The 20,469-nt window shown below is 45.3% G+C and overlaps 1 protein-coding gene across 2 annotated transcripts in view; it reads left to right on the top strand.

Annotated features, from left to right (window-relative positions):
• The window catches only part of lrfn2b (leucine rich repeat and fibronectin type III domain containing 2b), a 175,906-nt gene extending 158,742 nt beyond the window's left edge, over positions 1 to 17,164 (top strand). For both annotated transcript variants that reach the window (XM_052098723.1, XM_052098724.1), the window contains one exon: positions 15,281 to 17,164. In XM_052098723.1, the coding sequence (XP_051954683.1) occupies positions 15,281 to 16,241 (961 nt within the window). In that variant the 3' untranslated portion in view covers positions 16,242 to 17,164. The remainder of the gene's footprint in view (positions 1 to 15,280) is intronic.
• The last annotated feature ends 3,305 nt before the right edge of the window (positions 17,165 to 20,469 follow it).

Raw genomic sequence — 20,469 nt, 5'->3', positions numbered from 1 at the left:
ACCTGTTTACTCCAGGGGGCAGTAAGTGAAATTTCAGCTGTGTGAGCAACGCGCAGTTTATACAGTGAAGAAAACAACCCACAACACAGACATGCGTTACGTTCTTGCTTTCAAAACACTTGAAGGAGCGCAAATGCGAACTAAAGGATCTCAAGATGTGTTTAAAGTTTGAGTATTAAACTATATTTAACTTGAAACAGTGAAGTAAACATTTTATGTTTATGATGCAATGCACCCGAGACACTACACAAGCATGTCTGACGCAGGTGTAGATTGATGGTCTCTTAAACAAGCCCTCATAATAAATCTCCAACTGATTGACAAATTCACTTGTGAAATGGATTGCTGTGAACTGTATGCCAATGATTAACTTATGATCAATAATATGGTAGTAAATAATACATTGTATTCTAAAGCCGCTTTTTGTATTGTCTTATCAATGATTAACTCTTCTGCTACAAGAATGTAATACATTTTAATTATCTGAATATTTTGTATTATATACACTCACCTAAAGGATTATTAGGAACACCTGTTCAATTTCTCATAAATGCAATTATCTAATCAACCAATCACATGGCAGTTGCTTCAATGCATTTAGGGGAGTGGTCCTGGTCAAGACAATCTCCTGAACTCCAAACTGAATGTCAGAATGGGAAAGAAAGGTGATTTAAGCAAGGCATAGTTGTTGGTGCCAGACGGGCCGGTCTGAGTATTTCACAATCTGCTCAGTTACTGGGATTTTCACGCACAACCATTTCTAGGGTTTACAAAGAATGGTGTGAAAAGGGAAAAACATCCAGTATGCGGCAGTCCTGTGGGCGAAAATGCCTTGTTGATGCTAGAGGTCAGAGGAGAATGGGCCGACTGATTCAAGCTGATAGAAGAGCAACTTTGCCTGAAATAACCACTCGTTACAACCGAGGTATGCAGCAAAGCATTTGTGAAGCCACAACACGCACAACCTTGAGGCGGATGGGCTACAACAGCAGAAGACCCCACCGGGTACCACTCATCTCCACTACAAATAGGAAAAAGAGGCTACAATTTGCAAGAGCTCACCAAAATTGGACAGTTGAAGACTGGAAAAATGTTGCCTGGTCTGATGAGTCTCGATTTCTGTTGAGACATTCAGATGGTAGAGTCAGAATTTGGCGTAAACAGAATGAGAACATGGATCCATCATGCCTTGTTACCACTGTGCAGGCTGGTAGTGGTGGTGTAATGGTGTGGGGGATGTTTTCTTGGCACACTTTAGGCCCCTTAGTGCCAATTGGGCATCGTTAAATGCCACGGCCTACCTGAGCATTGTTTCTGACCATGTCCATCCCTTTATGGCCACCATGTACCATCCTCTGATGGCTACTTCCAGCAGGATAATGAACCATGTCACAAAGCTCGAATCATTTCAAATTGGTTTCTTGAACATGACAATGAGTTCACTGTACTACAATGGCCCCCACAGTCACCAGATCTCAACCCAATAGAGCATCTTTGGGATGTGGTTGAACGGGAGCTTCGTGCCCTGGATGTGCATCCCACAAATCTAAATCAAATGCAAGATGCTATCCTATCAATATGGGCCAACATTTCTAAAGAATGCTTTCAGCACCTTGTTGAATCAATGCCACGTAGAATTAAGGCAGTTCTGAAGGTGAAAGGGGGTCAAACACAGTGTTAGTATGGTGTTCCTAATAATCCTTTAGGTGAGTGTATATATATATAATTTTAAAATGTTTAAAGATAACTATGTATAATTATATATTGATATAAATATGTATAATCTTTATATATTGAATTATTGTTATATGAGGGGCTTTCTCAGCAATTGCATATGCGATTAATCACAATTAATTAATCGGGACACCATAAAAAAAAATTAATCGATTGACAGCCCTAATATATATATATATAATTATTATTATTGTTATTATTATTAAAGATATTATAATCACATACATTTAAAACTACAAATCGCTCTCCACTGCCCCTCCCCGAGTGTTACGTTGTGGGAAGCAGGAGAAGGCAGACGGGTGGTACAGATCCAAATGCGGTTTTAATGATAAGTGAAGAAATAAACAAACACAGGTACAAATAAAAAGTCCACGATGGGAAAATCAAACTAAACACTAAATAAGGTCCAGGAATACAAAACATCAAGGGCAAACATGAATAAACAACAGGAACCATTTAAACGACATATAACCATACAACGAACGACAAGGGAATGGAGGAATAAACAGGGTTTAAATACACAAGGACACAATAAAGACTAAACGAGACACAGGTGAGAACAATGATGTGTGCAGGCAGTGAGGGAGGCCGGGAATTGTGGGAATTGTAGTTTTCTACAAGGACAGTGAGACTCGGGGAGGACAACAAGGAAAACATGACATGGAATGTGATCCGTGAAGGGTGAAACGGAAAACACGGGGCAGACAACAAGGAAACGTGACATGGAACGTGAAAGGTGGCATGTGAAACAGATGACACGGGGTAGACAACACAGGAACGTGACATAGCCCCCCCTCAAAAGGACCGGATTCCAGACGGTCCTAAGAAACAAAAGAATAGAAAAAATAAACAAATGTTCAAGGAGAGAGGGGCTAGAAAAGGGGGAAAACATACAGACCAAAGGGGGCACAAGGGACACAGAGACAGACCAAGGAGGCACAAGGGACACAGAGACAGACCAAGGAGGCACAAGGGACAATTAGGCAGTCCATGGGGGTAAAAGGGGCAATTAGGCAGTCCACGGGGGCACAAAGGGCAGACAGGCAGACCAGGGAGGCCGAGAGGGCAGTCTGGCAGACCAGGGAGGCCGAGAGGGCAAGCAAGCAGTCTCTGGGGTTGTGTGAAGGGAACCGGGTCAGGTGGCCTGGGGGGCGTCCACAGGGTAGGGATAGGCTTAGGAGGCATCGACCGGGCAGGGACAGGTTTAGGTGGTCAGGGAGATGGCCGTAGAGCAGGGGCCGGTTCAGGGGGCCTGGGAGGAGGCCATCGGACAGGGACAGGTCCCGGAGGCGGAGCTGAGAGGGGCTCTGGAGACGAAGCTGAGGGAGGCTCTGGAGACTCAGGAGGCGGAGCTGAGGGAGGCTCTGGAAGCTCATGAGGCGGAGCTGAGGGAGGCTCCGGAGGCAGAGCTGAGGAAGGTGGAGCCGAGGATGGCTCAGGAGGCCCAGGAGGCGGAGCCAAGGGAGGCGGAACCATGGAAAGCTCTGGGGCCTCAGGAGGCGGAGTCGAGGGAGGTTCAGGAGGCGGAGCCGAAGGAGGCCCCGGAGGCCGGGCCCAGGCAGGCTCAGGAGGTGGAGCCGAGGAAGGCTCAGGAGGCGGAGCTGAGGAAGGTGGCGCCGCAGGAGGTTCTAGAGGCGGAGACCTGGAAGGTTCTGGAGGTGGAGCCAAGGGAGGCTCAGGAGACGGAGCCGAGGGAGGTGGCGCCGTAGGAGGTTTCAGAGGCGAAGACCTGGTAGACTCTGGGGTCTCTGGGGCAGAGCCGTAGGAGGCTTGGGAGGCGGAGCCGTAGGAGGCTCTGGAGGCGGAGCTCTAGAAGGCTCTGGAGACTCTGGTGGCAGAGCCGTAGGAGGCTCTGGGGCGGAGCCGAAGGAGGCTTGGGAGGGGAGCCGTAGGAGGCGGAGCCATAGGAGCCGGAGCTGTAGGAGGCTCGGGAGGCTCTGGAGGCGGAGCCCTGCAAGACTCGAGAGGAGGAGCCCTGAGTGGCTCGAGAGGTTCGAGAGGCGGAGCTCTGAAAGGCTCGAGAAACTTGAAAGGCGGGGCCCTGGGAGGCTTGGGAAGCTCGAGAGGCGGCGCCCAGGAAGGCACGGGAGGCTCGAGTGACTTGGGAGGCTCGAGAGACTTGAGAGGCAGAGCCCTGGAAGGCTCGGGAGGAGGAGCCCTGGAAGACTTGAGAGACTTGAGAGGGGGAGCCCTGGGAGGCTCGAGAGGAGGAGCCCTGGGAGGCTCGAAAGACTTGAGAGGCAGAGCCCTGGGAGGCTCGAGAGGAGGAGCCATGGGAGGCTCGGGAGGGAGAGCCCTGAAAGACTCGAGAGACTGGAGAGGCGGAGGCTCTTGGACGGTCATGGCTACTGGCGGTGGCCCTTGGACGGTCATGGCTACTGGCCCTGGCTCAGGGACGGCCGAGGCTACTGGCGCTGGCTCAGGGATGGCCGAGGCTACAGGCGCTGGCTCACTGACATCGGGGGCTAATGGCTCTGGCTGGTTGACCATGGGTGACGAGGGCTCAGGCTCGCTGACCGTGGCTGACGAGGGCGCAGGCTCGCTGACCGTGGCTGACGAGGGCGCAGGCTCGCTGACCGTGGCTGACGAGGGCTCAGGCTCGCAGACCGGGGCAGGCGTGGGCTCTGGCTCACAGACCGGGGCAGGCGTGGGGTCTGGCTCGCAGACCGGGGCAGGCGTGGGCCGGGAGGCGGAAGCCCGTCTTCTCTTCCTCCTCCGGGCAGACGAAGTGGGCTGTGCAGGCTCATGGGAAACGACTGGTGTGGGGGTTTGCTCGCTGGCAGGTGGGGCAGGCATGATGGGAAGAGCCATGGGCGAGTGGGAAGTCTTCACTGCGGAAGGTGAGGTTGGGTCCTCCTCTGCCACGCCCACAGTGAGTGGCAAGCCGCTGACCAGTAAAGTCTCCTCCACGATCTCCTGCAGGGTCCAGCTGCGCTTTGCGGGGGGCAGCCGCTCCTTCCGCGAGGGGTCCAGGTTACCCCAGAAGAAAACCACCAAGGACGAGTCCGGGAAGTCGGAGATGTTTGCCAGCTCAAGGAAGTCCCGGACGTGGTCTTCTAACAGTCGGTCCCCTTGCTTCAAACAAAGCAGCTGGTAGTTGGCCTGCTGGACCACTAGATGCATTTGTGTGGTCATTCGTTCTGTTACGTTGTGGGAAGCAGGAGAAGGCAGACGGGTGGTACAGATCCAAATGCGGTTTTAATGATAAGTGAAGAAATAAACAAACGCAGGTACAAATAAAAAGTCCACGATGGGAAAATCAAACTAAACACTAAATAAGGTCCAGGAATACAAAACATCAAGGGCAAACATGAATAAACAACAGGAACCATTTAAACGACATATAACGAACGACAAGGGAATGGAGGAATAAACAGGGTTTAAATACACAAGGACACAATAAAGACTAAACGAGACACAGGTGAGAACAATGATGTGTGCAGGCAGTGAGGGAGGCCGGGAATTGTGGGAATTGTAGTTTTCTACAAGGACAGTGAGACTCGGGGAGGACAACAAGGAAAACATGACATGGAATGTGATCCGTGAAGGGTGAAACGGAAAACACGGGGCAGACAACAAGGAAACGTGACATGGAGCGTGAAAGGTGGCATGTGAAACAGACAACACGGGGCAGACAACACAGGAACGTGACACAGAGAGCCTTCTAAAAAGGCTATATTGCTGCCCCATTTTTTATTAAGTAACTCCATGTTGCCTAGTCTTCTACATGACATTTCTTCAAATGCTGCTACCCTGGTGAAATAGGGGCAAGAACTCTCAGGCTCTCAGAACTCTATGCATTTGGGCTCTCTCAGGTGAGACCAAATGCATAATAATAAAATCTTGGGTAAGTTTAGCCCACCTTTGTCAATCAGCCTATGTAACTTACTGAAGTGTAATCTGGGATGTTTACCATTCCAAATGAAGTCAAGGCAAGTCATTTTTATTTGTATAGCGCCTTTCACAACACACATCGTTTCAAAGCAGCTTTACAGAAGATCAGGCATTAACAGACGATAAAACTGTAATGTCTATAATGTCGATGAATCATCATTGTGTAATTAGATAAAATACGATAGTTAATCGTGTTTAAAAATAAGTAATTCATTAATAATTGTATTAATAAGCCCAGTGTGCAAGCTGAAGGTGACTGTAGCAAGGAACACAAAACTACATAAGATGTTGATTAATAGAGAAAAATAACCTTGGGAGATTCCAGACTCACTGTGTGGTTCCCCTCTGGCTAACATCATGAATATAATGTTAAGTCAAGTCAAGTGGTTTTTATTGTCGTTCAACCATATACAGTTAGTACAGACAACGTTCCTCCAGGACCATGGTGCTACATAAAACAACATAGGACAAACAAAGAACCACATGAGACTACACAGACTAAATAACATACCTATATAAAGTGAACGTGCAAACGTGTGCAAAAAGTACGGGACAGTACAATAAATTACTAAAAATTAACAGGACAATAGGCACAGTGAGAGACAGTGCAGTGCCGATCATTACACAGTAGTGCAAAAAGATGACAGTTTCTAAAAATGCCAAATGTAAACATAACATACTATAAGATAGTATTCTATGCACATAGCAGTTATTGAGGTAGCAGCCAGGTATAATATGACAATAATTAAAGAGCAAATCAGGACACGCGTGTGTGTCAGTCCGGTCTCTGAGTATTGAGGAGACTGATGGCTTGGGGGAAGAAGCTGTTACACAGTCTGGCCGTGAGGGCCCGAATGCTTTGGTACCTCTTGCCAGACGGCAGGAGGGTGAAGAGTTTGTTTGAGGGGTGTGTGGGGTCATCCCAATGCTGGTTGCTTTGCGGATGCAGTGTTTTTTGTAAATATCTTTGATGGAGGGAAGAGAGACCCGATGATCTTCTCAGTTGTCCTCACTATCCTCTGCAGGGCTTTGCGGTCCGAAACGGTGCAAGTCCCAAACTAGGCAGTGATGCAGCTGCTCAGAATGCTCTAAATAGTCCCTCTATAGAATGTAGTGAGGATGGGGGTGGGAGATGTGCTTTCCTCAGCCTTCGAAGAAAGTAGAGATGCTGCTGGGCTTTCTTGGTATTAGAGCTGGTGTTGAGGGACCAGATGAGGTTCTCTGCCAGGTAAACACCAAGGAATTTGGTGCTCTTGACGATCTCCACAGAGGAGCCGTCGATATTCAGTGGAGAGCAGTCACTCTGTGCTCTCCTAATGTCAACAACTATCTCTTTTGTTTTGTTCACATTCAGAGGCAGGTTGTTGGCTCTATACCAGTCCATTAGCCGCTGCACCTCCTCTCTGTATGCTGACTCGTCGTTCTTGTTGATGAGACCCACCACGGTCGTGTCATCGGCGAATTGAATGATGTGGTTCGAGCTGTGCATTGCTGCACAGTCATGAGTCAGCAGAGTGAACAGCAGTGGACTGAGCACACAGCCCTTGGGGGCCCCAGTACTCAGTGTGGTGGTGGTGGAGATGCTGTTCCTGATCCGGACTGCCTTAGGTCTCCCAGTCAGGAAGTCCAGGATCCAGTTGCAGAGGGAGGTGTCCAGGCCCAGCAGGTTCAGCTTTCCAATCAGGTGCTGAGGAATTATTGTGTTGAATGCTGAGCTGAAGTCTATGAACAGCATTCAAACGTATGAGTCATTTTTATCTAGGTGGGTTAGGGCCAGATGGAGGGTGGTGGCGATGGCGTCATCTGTTGAACGGTTTGGACGATACGCAAACTGCAGTGGGTCTAGTGAGGGGGGCAGTTGGGTCTTAATGTGCCTCATGATGAGCCTCTCGAAGTACTTCATGATGATGGTGTGAGTGCAACGGGACGGTAGTCGTTGAGGCAGGACACTGATGACTTGTTTGGCATGGGGACGATGGTGGTGGCCTTGAAGCACGTTGGAACGACGGTGCTGCTCAGAGAGATGTTGAAGATGTCGGTAAGAACATCTGCCAGCTGGTCTGCACATCCTCTGAGCACTCTGCCAGGAATGTTGTCTGGTCTAGCAGCCTTCAGTGGGTTGACTCTACATAGAGTTTTCCTCACATCAGCCATCCTAAGACAGAGCACATTGGGAGGAGGGGTGGTCTTACTCGCCACCATGTCTTTCTGTGCTTCAAACCTAGCGTAGAAGTCGTTCAGCACATCTGGAAGGGAGGCATCTTTGTCACAGGCAACTGATGTTGTCCTATAGTTGGTTATGGCCTGGATGCCCTGCCACATGCGCCGCGTGTTGCCGCTGTCCTGGAAGTGACTGTGGATTCTCTGGGCATGTGCGCGCTTTGCCTTTCTGATGGCTCGGGTTAGTTTGGCCCTCGCTGTTCTTAGAGCACCCTTGTTGCCTGCTCTGAAGGCGGAGTCTCAGGTCCTCAGCAGCGCACGCACCTCCGCAGTCATCCACAGCTTCTGGTTGGAGCGTGTGGTGATGGTCTTGGAGAAGGTGACATCATCAATGCACTTGCTGATGTAGCTGGTCACTGATGCTGTGTATTCCTCCAAGTTGGTAGAGTCACCATATGTTGCAGCCTCCCTGAACATGTGCCAGTCAGTACACTCAAAACAGTCCTGAAGAGCAGAGATGGCCACCTGCTTCTGGAGCGGTTTTGTGAGTCTGACGAGCGGTCTGTATGCTGGAATTAGCATAACAGAGATGTGGTCTGAGAAGCCGAGGTGGGGGCGGAGCACATCCAATCTATGATCTGTAATCATTTCATTAACAATTAGTGCTTTGGTAGAAAGAGATCTACCAAATCTCTTAGCTAGCCCTATTTTTATATGATGTGTATTTTTAATTTGTTTGTTTTGTTCAAGTTTGACCTTAATCAGATGTTTTCTAAATGATTTAGTTAGGGTATTGTGTTTGGTAGTTCGGGGAACGGACACAGTCTATGTGTTGTAGTTTATGTGACCTGTGTGATGTCTCAAGGCAGCTAGCAGACGTTCAGATTAACCAGTTTGTCTGCTTCCTGACCTGGGCCCGTTAGTCAAATACTATCATTATTAAGACTATGAGCCAAATTACTATATATCTCCCTGTCACATCCTCCTTAAAAGAGTTTGTATTCTCTAAAAGAATTTGAGTTTTCACTCGCAAAAGAGCAATACACAGTAGGTGTTGAACATCCTTTTCAGGACATGTCTTTTTAAAGATGTCTTTCCGCCTCTGTGTAGTTCCTGGATGCGATCGATTTCTCTCCTCTTCTGACTGTCATAAGAGCTGCCTTGCGTTCCTGGGCTGCGATCAAACACAGGCAGCATTTTATGAATGGTTCATGTTCTCATTGCGAGAACATAGCCATGGTAACGTTCCTGTCATGGCTTTCTTTCCTCATGAGGGAAAGCCACTTCAGCCACCCCCCGCATCGCTCCTTCTTCCCACGGAATTGAGGACGACCCAGCTTTCTCCCTTGAGCCCCCGAAATTGGATGATGACATCTTCGCTGCATTGGAGAGTGTCACAGCGGCGTCTGATGCTGATGACTTGTCTGGGCTGCCTCCTTTGAGTCTGCTCGGCCAGTCTGAGGCTAACGCGTGGATGTCCGCGGGTCCCCCCCCTCACGGCTAGTTGATCGGTTCCGAGGAGGAGGCCAGAACCAGCTTGACAATATAAATAATAGTTTTAATGACAAACTTAAACAAATGACACAAACACACACGACGGTCAGCTGACCGTAAACGATCTGTCTCTTGTCGCACCACCTTCCGCAGTAAGCCTGAGGGACAGGGTGTGTTTAATCACAACCCGGCCCTGCTCTCCGCCCTGTTACAGTGGGGAAAACACTCTTTCAGGCAGTTAAACCACTGTCGAAGCGCCCAGGGGCATGGACTGCACAGAACACAGCTGGAAACGTGCCGTAAGATCCAACAACAATGCTTCTTGTCAACAGAGGTGAGTGGAACAGTGGTTAACTTCAGCTTGCTGTTGCACAACTGCTCGGCTCCGAAGAAAAAATCTGACTGACTGACAGATGCACGCCCACTTCCCCTTGTACCCGTATGTCATGCATATTGGGACATGCATATTCTGTCTGCCAATTTCTCATTGGCCTTTGTTGCACTTCATTCGACATAACGTCGAGTGAGTGGCAGCAGGGGAACTGAAAACTAGTGGTTCTCAACCTTTTTGACTCCAAGGGCACCTACTGTCCAAGACAGTGAAGGCCCCCTTGCTCGAAACTAGACATGTCTGAATAAAATAATTAATCATGGATCATTTTTTATTCAGTTTCTGAAAGAGTCTGTTTATAATTTGTAGGCATACATCTTAAAGTATTTTTAGCATTTTAATTCAGTTGGATTATTTTAATATTTCTTATTTTATATGAAAGTCATCTTAAAGTCCCCCTTGGAAGTGTGTTGAAGCCCCTTAGTGGGTTCCGGTCCCCTGGTTGAGAACCACTGATCTAGGAGATACAATATATTATTATCAGAACCAGTTGTCAGAACAATAGTTCTAGATAGCGGAGATGTAGCTGAGCTGCTTCTAAATGGTCCTGTAAAGTCTCTGTGTGATATTTTTGGCCCTTGACATAATTAATGCCTCAACTTTGTCCTCAGGGGACATTGGAAGTCTCTGCTCACAGCAGCAATGATCCATTAATAAATGTTTCATAACTTTCTGGGTCTTCTCTCATGTAGACTGTACCATGATCCATTCACTGTTCAAATACAGATCAAATGTTGTGCCACCATAAAAACTTGCACTTTTCTTCTCTTTTTACTTGCCTGCACTGTGATGGTTTATTTATTAATATATGAGTGTGATAACAGACAGCCCATCTGCTTCCCACTGCAGCACAGATGGGTTAAAGAAATAAAGCCAATTACTGTTGGCTGTCAGCTCTGCAGGGAGCAAGAGAAATTAAGCTAGTGTAAAAATAGAGGATTCCAGTCATGTTTTAGTGGACAGGGAAAATAATATTTGTGCAGAAATTATGCAGACACATCTCCTGAAATCTGTTAGCATGCACAAACTTATTAAACACTGTTAGGATAATGACTGATGTTGTTATCCTGAGGTAAGAAAAGATGTTGGGAATTTGCAGAGAAGACTCACTAAGAATGAGTTGCGCCCACTAACAGTGTTGTTAAAGAAAAGGTTCTCCCAAAGATTATAATTCTCCCATAATTGACTATCCACTTGTATGGAAAATATCAGCTCTTAAAATTGTATTGCAGTCAGAACGTTTTCTAAAAATTGTAGTTTGGAGTTGCCCCACCTGACTCTTAATAATTTCAAAACCAAGTTTCACTATATTCTAAGGTAAGTTTAAGATTTTTATTTATGGAGTTTGCATACTGATGAAAAAGTCTTGTTATAAAAGAAATACAATAAAATTATATCATCAATGTTCCTGGCCTTCACTGTGCAACCATTTTTATATTACCGTGCACAGATTCAATGTCCATAGTTACTAGAAGTGTTGATCCAATATTTTCAAATTCAGACAATTTGTTCAATGTATGAATAGTACCCGGCAGAAAAGAAGGAAGTTCAGGAACTAAAGATTGAATTCAAATATCGACATACTTGGAGATGGGCTCCAATAGAGTGTCGTTGTCGCTGATTATCAGTTTCCCTGGTGGATTGTGGAGATTCTGATTTACTTTGGAAAGCATTTGGGGAAAAAAAGTTGTAATACCATTTTCCTTTGCTTGTCCAAGATCTCTTTCAATTGTTCTCGCACCTTTTTCATAGGGGTAGATTCAAGGGGCTAATAATATTAAAGGTTCTTTAATTGTCATTTCGCTTATTACTCATATTTTTCCAGGCCCTGTGCAACAACTGCTCCTCCTTTATCCGCACTTTTGATGATAAGGTCCTGGTTCTAAGACAGCCAACTTTATGGCATCTCTCTCTTGTAAACTCAAGTTGTTGCTCCTTATTTTTGTTCCCCATCTGTCGCTCATTCGATGTTGTGTTGAGACACTAGGGGTCTCTCTTGAGAGCCTCACGCATCTCTGAACTTGAGAAAAGGCCAATGAGAAATTGGCAGACAGAATTTGCGTGTCCCGCCCCCAGACATATGGGTATAAAGGGAGGGAAATGCGTCAGTTCATTCAGAAATTTTCTTCGGAGCTGACTGGTTGTGTGAGCAGCGAGCTGCGATTCACAAGACTGTTCATCTCATCTCTCAGAGCGTATGCTGTTTGATCTACGGCACAAATCAGCGGCTTTCTCCTTCTCTGCACGGCAGTGCAGCTTTGCCCCTGGGCACTTCGACAGCGCTCTCTAAAAGATCATTTTTGTAAAAGAGTTTAATTCTCCAAAAGAGCAATACACAGTGCCGTTGAACGTCCTTTTTAGGACGTGTCTTTATAAAGATGCCCTTCTGCCCCCGTGTAGTTCCTGGATGCAGTCGAGTGCTCTCCGCTCCTGACGGTCACAGGCTCTGCCTCGTGTGTCTGGGCCGTGGTCACACTGAGGCAGCGTTTGTGAATAGTTTGTGTTCTCAATGCGAGAAACTTATCATGGCAACGTTGCGGTCACGGCTTTCCTTCCTAAAAAGGCTGGCGATGGAGGGGATTTGGGGATGGCAGTGGGCTCGGATTCGCCGGGTACATTCTCACAAACCACCCACCCCCCGACACGCTCGTTGACTTCCGCCCGGGCTCGGTGTGACAGCGGCTTGCCTCACGGCCAGTCTGCCTATCCCATTGAGCCCCCTGAGCTGGATGATGATGACCCTCGGGTCAGCACGCCCAGTCAGAGGCTGACGCCCAGACCGGAACCCTCCGTCCTCCCCACAGCCTTCGCGGCTGGATGATTGGTTCCTAGGGTCTGCGCACCGCTCACAGCCACGCCCCCCCCGGTTCCTTTCTTCCCGGAAGTGCATGATGAGCTGACGAGGTCATGGAGGGCACGTTTTACATCTCGTAATCTCACACTACCCTCGACATTGGAGCAGTCCACGAGTACTCGGTGGTCCCCCAGGTGGACAGAGCCGTTGCGATCGCCCGGTGCACCCCTCAAGGGCCTGTAGGATGACGTCGTCACTGACCTCCAAAGCCTACAGCGCCACTGGACAGGCCGCTTCTGCCTTGCATGCCATGGCCCTCCTGCAAGTCCACCAGGCCAAGGTATTTAAAGATCTGCACTTGGGTAGTCCTGACCCCGAGGTGTTGCAGGAACTGCGCTCAGCGACCGCCCTCGCCCTCAGGGCCACGAAGGTCACAGCGGGGACACTCGGGCAGGCGATGGCCAGCCTCGTGGTTCAGGAACGACATCTGTGGCTGAACCTGGTCGCGATGCGGGATGTGGACAAAGCACACCGAAGCCCTGCCGGGTACGTCAAAAACAATCGTCCCCTTAGTGCCCCTAGCACGGAGCTTGGATGCGTGGCTTTCCCTTCCCAATCCGTCATGCTGGCTGGCCAGGACCATCCGACTCGGTTATGCAATTAAGTTTGCCAGGCCTCCACACCCTTCGGGGGTGTCCGCTTTATCGTGGTGCACGCCGAAGACGCCAAGTCCCTGCGTGCGGAAATTGCGACTCTCCGAGTCCCTCCACCCGAGATGAAGAAGGGTTTCTACAGAACTTACAGTAACAACTGATCGGGTGTACCACTTGCACCTAGTGCCCTTTCCCTCCGCTGAGGTAATATTGTGCGCTCTTATCCCAGGAGATCCCACTAACTCGGCTCCCTGGATGACTCCTCCCTAGCCCTCTGGTCCGCGAATTCAGCGGAGAAATTCCCCGACCAAACCCAATGTGAGTACTCAAATTACTCTGTACTGGAATAGGTGCTCCACAGGTCGGGCCCCCGTGTGGACTTGTCCCCTTGTGTGTATTTTCCATGGTACGGTCCCCTTGCGAGCGGACCCGCGTCTCCCTTGGGCTGTCCTCACTGCCCCCTGGTCGCCGTGTTAGTAGCAACTCCTCCCTGCCAATGAGGTATGATCTACCACCGCGCCATTCTCCACAAGTGACTTAGAATGTATTCCACCACTCTTTACCTCCCCCAGCCTGGGCAGGTGTGGTTACCGCAGGGTCTTTCCCCCCTGAAAGAATAGGAATTGGGAAAGAACGCCTTCCCCGATGCATGTGATAGCGTTAAGATGGCCCCAGCTGCTTTAACTCTATGCTAGAAACATAGATAGAGAAAAGGCGCGGCTGGCTCCCATGCTTGGCACGTTGCCTTGTTCCCCCCATATCGGGGCGTAGGGAACCAGAAGGCTATGACGATCTTATGGGATGTTGGGGAAGGGTACATGCAGTGTGACATGGCCTGTCGTTTTTGGCACACAACTGCCTGCCCGCACCTGTGTCAGCAGCACACGTACACGGTTCATCGCATGGCGTGATTAAAATTGGACCCCTAGTGTCGCTTCTTCGACACAATGTCGAAGTGAACGTCGCTGAACCGAGCCACTGTTATGGCCGAACCTCATTATCGGCTCCTCAGGCAAAATCCTGGGGCATGCAAATTCTGTCTGCCAATTTCTCATTGGCCTTTTCTCAAGTTCAGAGACACACGAGGCTCTCGAGAGACCCCTAGTGTCGCTTCTTCGACACAACGTCTCGTTCCCTCCATCAGGGAACGGAGGTTACAACAGTAACCTAGACATTCTCATTCATAAATATTTTCTCCACATCACATCTGACTTTTTTGTAAAAGCATTCAAACAGGGTTTGTTAACCATTGGATAAAAAAAAACTAAGATTTCTATAAAATATTAACAAATCAATTTGAGTTTGGAAATCACTAGCATTGCACATAGGAGCAAACAAGAAACATATAGACAGGGATGAAACACAGGCATCGGGGAGCGGGGTGTCCGATAAGTTGTTTACCATGTCTGATTGTAATTGCGTGCTTGTGATCTCTGTTAGTGAGGTGTAAAAGTTGGTTTCCTTCAGCCTCCCCATAACCCTAACCCTAAGTTACCCATTTTCCTCTAAACAAATTGCCAGTCCTTTTGGATTACGTCACAAAGAACTCTTCATTTTCACTCTGAAACTCTTCACTCTTGAAGGATACTGATCTTGTTTGTTAAGGAGTATTGGAATGACATCTGTTATGTGTCCATGTATACACCACACCTATTTGTTCACCTATATGTGTGGATATGTTCAACTTGTCTATTTATAATCAGCTTTGTCTCAAATACGTTTCTCTAATGTAGTATTTAAAAAAAAAAAAATAATAGAATTCTTAATTTCTCAATGTCCTCTTTCAATTTAATTTAAAAGGAACGTTTTTTTCCCCTCTTTCACATTACAGAGAGCAATGTGGGTTTTTCATGCATCCATCTGGACACACAATTTGTTTTTGCGTTTGGCCTCTTCGATCAATAGAAGTATCAAATCAAGAGGTGATCTTAAATTCTGCATCACCATGTCTGTATGATGGAAATTTATTTATTCATAAACCTTGTGGTATTATCTCTGTTCTCCAATAGTTTAAGAGGACATTGAGAACTTTTATATAAAATACTAAATTTGAGAAATGTGATAGTCTCTTTCTTCTTTTCATAGACCACTGGCAATCTTAGTCATCAGTGCCATTTTTTACATAATCTTCTCATACAGTTTGTCTTTGTGTGTTCATAGAATGATTCCTGCCTCCAGTAAGACCTTCCTTGTCACCAACCTGGTGTCTGGGACCCGCTATGACCTGTGTGTGCTGGCGGCCTGGGACGATACAGCCACCACTCTTACTGCCACTAACGTGGTGGGCTGCGTGGACTTCTACACCCGGGATGACTACCCCCAATGCCAGTATGTCCATGGGCAGATGTTGGGAGGGACCATGATCCTGGTGGTGGGTGGCATAATTGTGGCCACCCTTCTTGTGTTTATCGTGATCCTTATGGTGCGCTACAAGGCAAGGGACAGCGGAGGGGGTGGTGAGCCCCCCATCAGCAAGACCAGCAATGCCAGCGAAGCATACTCGCAAACCAACGGAGGGAGGCTGGGCCGGAACAGGGTGCCTCTTCCCATGCCCAAGCCCAAGGTGACCATAAGGGACGAAGTCGTTGATTTTAAGTGCGGTTCACTTCAGAGCAGCTTGTCCTCCTCCTCATCCTCAGGTTCAGTAGATGCCACTTCGTATAGCCCCAACAGTGCCCTCGCCAACATCTGGATGTCTGCGCCTCCCAAGCCCCGTGCCAACATAGACCAGCTTCTAGGGGCCTTTAATTCTCTGGAGCTTCGGGGTCAGGCCAAGGAGCCAGGTGCTTCCGGAAGCTCAGTTCCAGGGGCTGCTTCTGCTCCGGCACCCCCTACTGACAAGGAGCCTCTGTTGGGTCGGACGCAGGACTCTCGGCTCAGCAGGTTGCTCATGTTGCCACTGGACTCCAAACCCAAGAGGAGCCACTCATTCGACATGGGTGATTTTACTGTATCCACAGCGCAGCAGCTGTGCTCTTATCCTCGCAGGATCAGCAGTATCTGGACTAAACGCAGTCTGTCTGTGAATGGCATGCTGCTGCAGTGCGATGAGGAAGGGGAATCCGGTGGGAGCAAAGGCACCATAGACAGCTCTGAATGGGTTATGGAGAGTACTGTATAGGGACCAAAACCATCCTAGATTCCATAGATTCCATCCTGCATGACTCCTTATGAGGTCTGTGGACTCTCATGTTATTTACAGAAATAGTTCACCCCAAAATGAAAATTCTTCTCATTTACTCACCTTTTTGTCTTTCAAAACCTGTTTGCTGTTATTTTTTCTGTGGAATACATAGGAATCAATTTTTTATGAATCTTTACACCACCCTTACCATACGATCAAAAGAACAAAATTCCTACAATTTCGTGCCATTAAATTCCCCAGAACAACTTGTGCTATGTATAATATTTAATGACAATTTGAATAGGCTTGATAAGAAAAACAAAGACTATTTCAAATGTTACAAACAATTGTAGGATGGTCACTATGAACTGTTGATGTATGGAAGGAAAAATGTATATAATATGGGTTTTGGAACAATATGATGGTGGGAAAGTAATGACAGTTTCCATTTTGGGTGAACTATTCCTTTACAATTGTTTGTTTTATGTCTTGCCATATCCAGAATCGTCAGTTCTGGCTAATTGTTGTGAGATGTGTGTTTGTGTGTGTGTCTTGTTTGTGTGTCTGAAACAAAATTGGACCAGATTAATGAAAGAAGTTTTATGGGATAAATTATTGGAGCTGCTGCAGTTGTTCAAGGCTGTTCTGAGGACTGAAGAACATAAACAGTGGAAATTATGGCACATTGCCATGCCAACGGTTTCCCTAAAGAACAACATGAAAAAACTCTGTAAATATCTCTCGTGCAGCACTGTTTATATGTGCACTGTTTTATATTTTTTATCTTGTTGGTCAAGCACTCTTAATGTTCCACTTCTCCTTGATGAAAGACAGAATTCGCAGAACTTTCAATCCTTTTTTCTCTCATTTACTTCCCTGCTGCTCTCATTAACTCGTTTTCTCACACCTCCTTGAGAAATCATGGGTACAAGTAGCATTTTTAAAGAAAAAGTGAAATTTCAAATTCAATGAATCTTCAAATTTCAAAGTTGTTTGTTTACATGTGATTTTTATATATATATATATATATATATATATATATATATATATATATATATATATATATATATTTCTGTATATACAAATGTGATGAAAAGATATGATACATTAGAAATGAAAAAAAAAATGGCTGTGTGAACAATAATGTTGAAATTAGTCTATTGTATTATTATTATATAGTCAATTAACAATGCAAATCAACCTACTTTTGTGTAAGAGAGTCTAGTCCATTCATTCACAGATAACTTGAACAAATCTTTTTGGATTTGGCATCAAAATGTCACCTTGGATACATTTAGGGTTTGGGTTATTTGTTGCATTTACAGCAGAGATCTGCATCACATGAGTCATGTACACACTGCAACTAAATACTGTTGACACTTTACATGAATAGAGCTTTTTCCGACCAAGAAGGTGCAACAATATTGATAGTAATGTACAGTAACTGAATATTATGAGATGTGTTTATTTTCTATTCTTTATCTATGAGGTTTGCAATTTTTGCAACCTTGATACCAAAATTTGGGATGAGTAAATACAGTTTAAAACCCTGATTTGTGTGATTTTGTTATTTTCTATCAATAAAAATTACATACACTTCACTTTTTTTAGGTTTGTTTATCAGGCTTATTTAGGCTAATTGTATGTCAGAAAATAACATATCTTATAGATCTCACAACAAAACAACAATTTCATTCCTCTAAAAGCTTAATCTTTGTACACACAGATTGCAGTTATTTATGGAAGTGACAACTGAACTGAATTTACTTCTGAAAAAGTGTTGGTCAAGACAACTGAATGTTCATGAATTCTGTGTGGTGTGGACATAATCATAATAAACAATTATTGCAGTGAGCTGCTTTCACTCTGGACACTGACACTTCGTCTGACACAGGTTTGTGTTTTGACCCAATTGCATATTTTGATGTACGTCTCTTTAGTCCCATGTAAAATGTCATTTACAACAGAAATGTATTGGTATAAAAACATATTTTGCATTACATATTTTAAAAAAATGGCAAAATGCTTTAAAACAACCATTGTTGAATGTCACAAAACAAAAGATGAGTTACATTACAGAGAACACAAACGTAACAAGCTGTTGATGTAACAGGTTATTTAAATATATATTACCAATAAAATTCATAGCAATCACTAGATAAAGGATCAATGCCTTTTTCACTCATCAATAATCAGAAGATTTTCCAGATTATTTTTGCTCTATATCTGCATTTTATTTTTCAGATATAAATAAGGCTACACTTTGCACAATAGTATTTGTCTCTTCATACACAGTATTTCTCAACAAAAAGTTGTGTGAGTGTGCGGTAGGCTCTGGTTTCATTTCCTCTAACATGTTTCAAAGAAAAGGACTCTCCACCACGTTAAGCAGCTGCATATCAACCACTATAAAATTAGCTACACAATTTGTCTCTATTGTTTTACTATTTAAATATGGGTTCAAATAATATCTGCCACTATTTGCACCAGCGTGCAAATAGCATCTGCCAATATTGGCCAGTTCCATCAACCTGAAATGAGTTCAAACTTTGATTCTTTTGCTCTTTCCCCAAAACTCTTTATCCGCCATAACCTAGCATTATCCACAACGAAACACTACGAAAAATACCAGCTGCACAAATGTAGGGGTGACAGAGGTGACATTAACTACAGTATTGTAAATGTTATATATCACCCTGTGTGGTCTCTCAAACTATTTTGCTAGACTACCTTAATCAGAAGGCCAACTGACAGGAAAGCACAAAAATTAGGCCTCCAATTTCAATTTTGGCTAATATTAATATATTGATCCCACTAAAACGCCATGGAGAATTCACAGGACCAGCAAAGCCTTCTCTGCTGGCCTAACATGCCTAATAATAAATATTTTTCAATATTCACGTTTTGTATTTGTATGTATTTTCAATTGCATTCCACTCCTAATTCATCTACAAAAAATAGCAAAAAATGAAAAGTGTATACAATCAGAATTTATTCCTTGATGCTTACAATCGAAGCGTGATGGCTGTTTCACAGATGGCATGCCGAAGCCGAGCTCGTTTTAGCCAAAGCAGAATTTCTACAGAATCCCTCAACAGTTCGCGTGAATAGGCATCTGAAGTCAAACTGTCAGCTTCATCAGCCAATCAGATTGATTGATTGATTTGTTCTTGGTGGGTGTGGTCTTTAGGATATGTCCCAGTCGAGGCCTTGAATCACGCTTTAAGTGATGTACTTAATTCGAAAGGGAAGAATCTGAGATCTAGCTGACGAGTCAGCTGTCATCACTGCCACTGTCGCCAATGTGAATGAGATCCTTATGGATTTAAAAACACCTGATATAAACAGGAAACAAGGGCTAAGTACTTTTTGCATTGTTGTAGCAACATCACGAGTTTTCTAAGTGTAAATTACACTGCTTTAGCATTCAGTGTCGATTCAAGTTCTGAAAAATCAAATGTGTACTCTTACGGAAAAAAAATATTGCAAGCAACATTGAAATATTATTAGATTAGCTTCTTTCTGGTATTAATCTTCCTTGGTTTTGGCTTTCATGCATTGATGTGTTTTTAATGTCAACTGGTATTATTAGTTGACTGTGACATAATGTGTGACGTCCATAGGGTGTTATTAATTGTGAAAAGGTGTTTTCTTAATGGCATGAATCGCACTGCAAAATTTATCCAAATAATAAATTGCTGATCAATTATCAATGTATTGATATATTAATCCATTCATAGCAATTACACATGATACTGTATTTGTGAATAAAATCATTTTGTCATTCAGTCAGGCAGGGGCAGTTCTTGGGTCAGTGGATATTTGGGAAATAGCCTAGACCTCTGTCAATAATGTAAGTGTCAGATAATGTATTCAATATTTTGTATATAATACGTAAAACAGTTGCAGTACACAAAACCTCGCAGTGTGTATGTGGCCTTTGAATCCTTTTTTTTTTTACTTGAATGACACTGTGCCACAATGTGCCAAGTTTTTCACAAATATCAGAAAAAAAGTAATTTGTTTATTTTCTGTTGTTCAAAGCCATTAGCCATTTTTACTGTTTACCCATGTTCAATGCTAAATTTGCTTAAAGTTCTGCTCTTTTGATAAAGCATCCTTTCTGTCCCACTCAATGTCAGTTTAACAGGGTGTTCTGACTGACCACTTCAGAGCTCAACAAGACTGGCTTGGTCAGGCCTGTAGTTCAGATATGTAATAAACC

Source organism: Xyrauchen texanus, chromosome 30 (genome assembly GCF_025860055.1).
Source record: "Xyrauchen texanus isolate HMW12.3.18 chromosome 30, RBS_HiC_50CHRs, whole genome shotgun sequence".
Classification (NCBI taxonomy): Eukaryota; Metazoa; Chordata; class Actinopteri; order Cypriniformes; family Catostomidae; genus Xyrauchen; species Xyrauchen texanus.
Note: the sequence above shows the minus strand (reverse complement) of the source record. Positions and strands in the feature narration are given on the sequence as shown.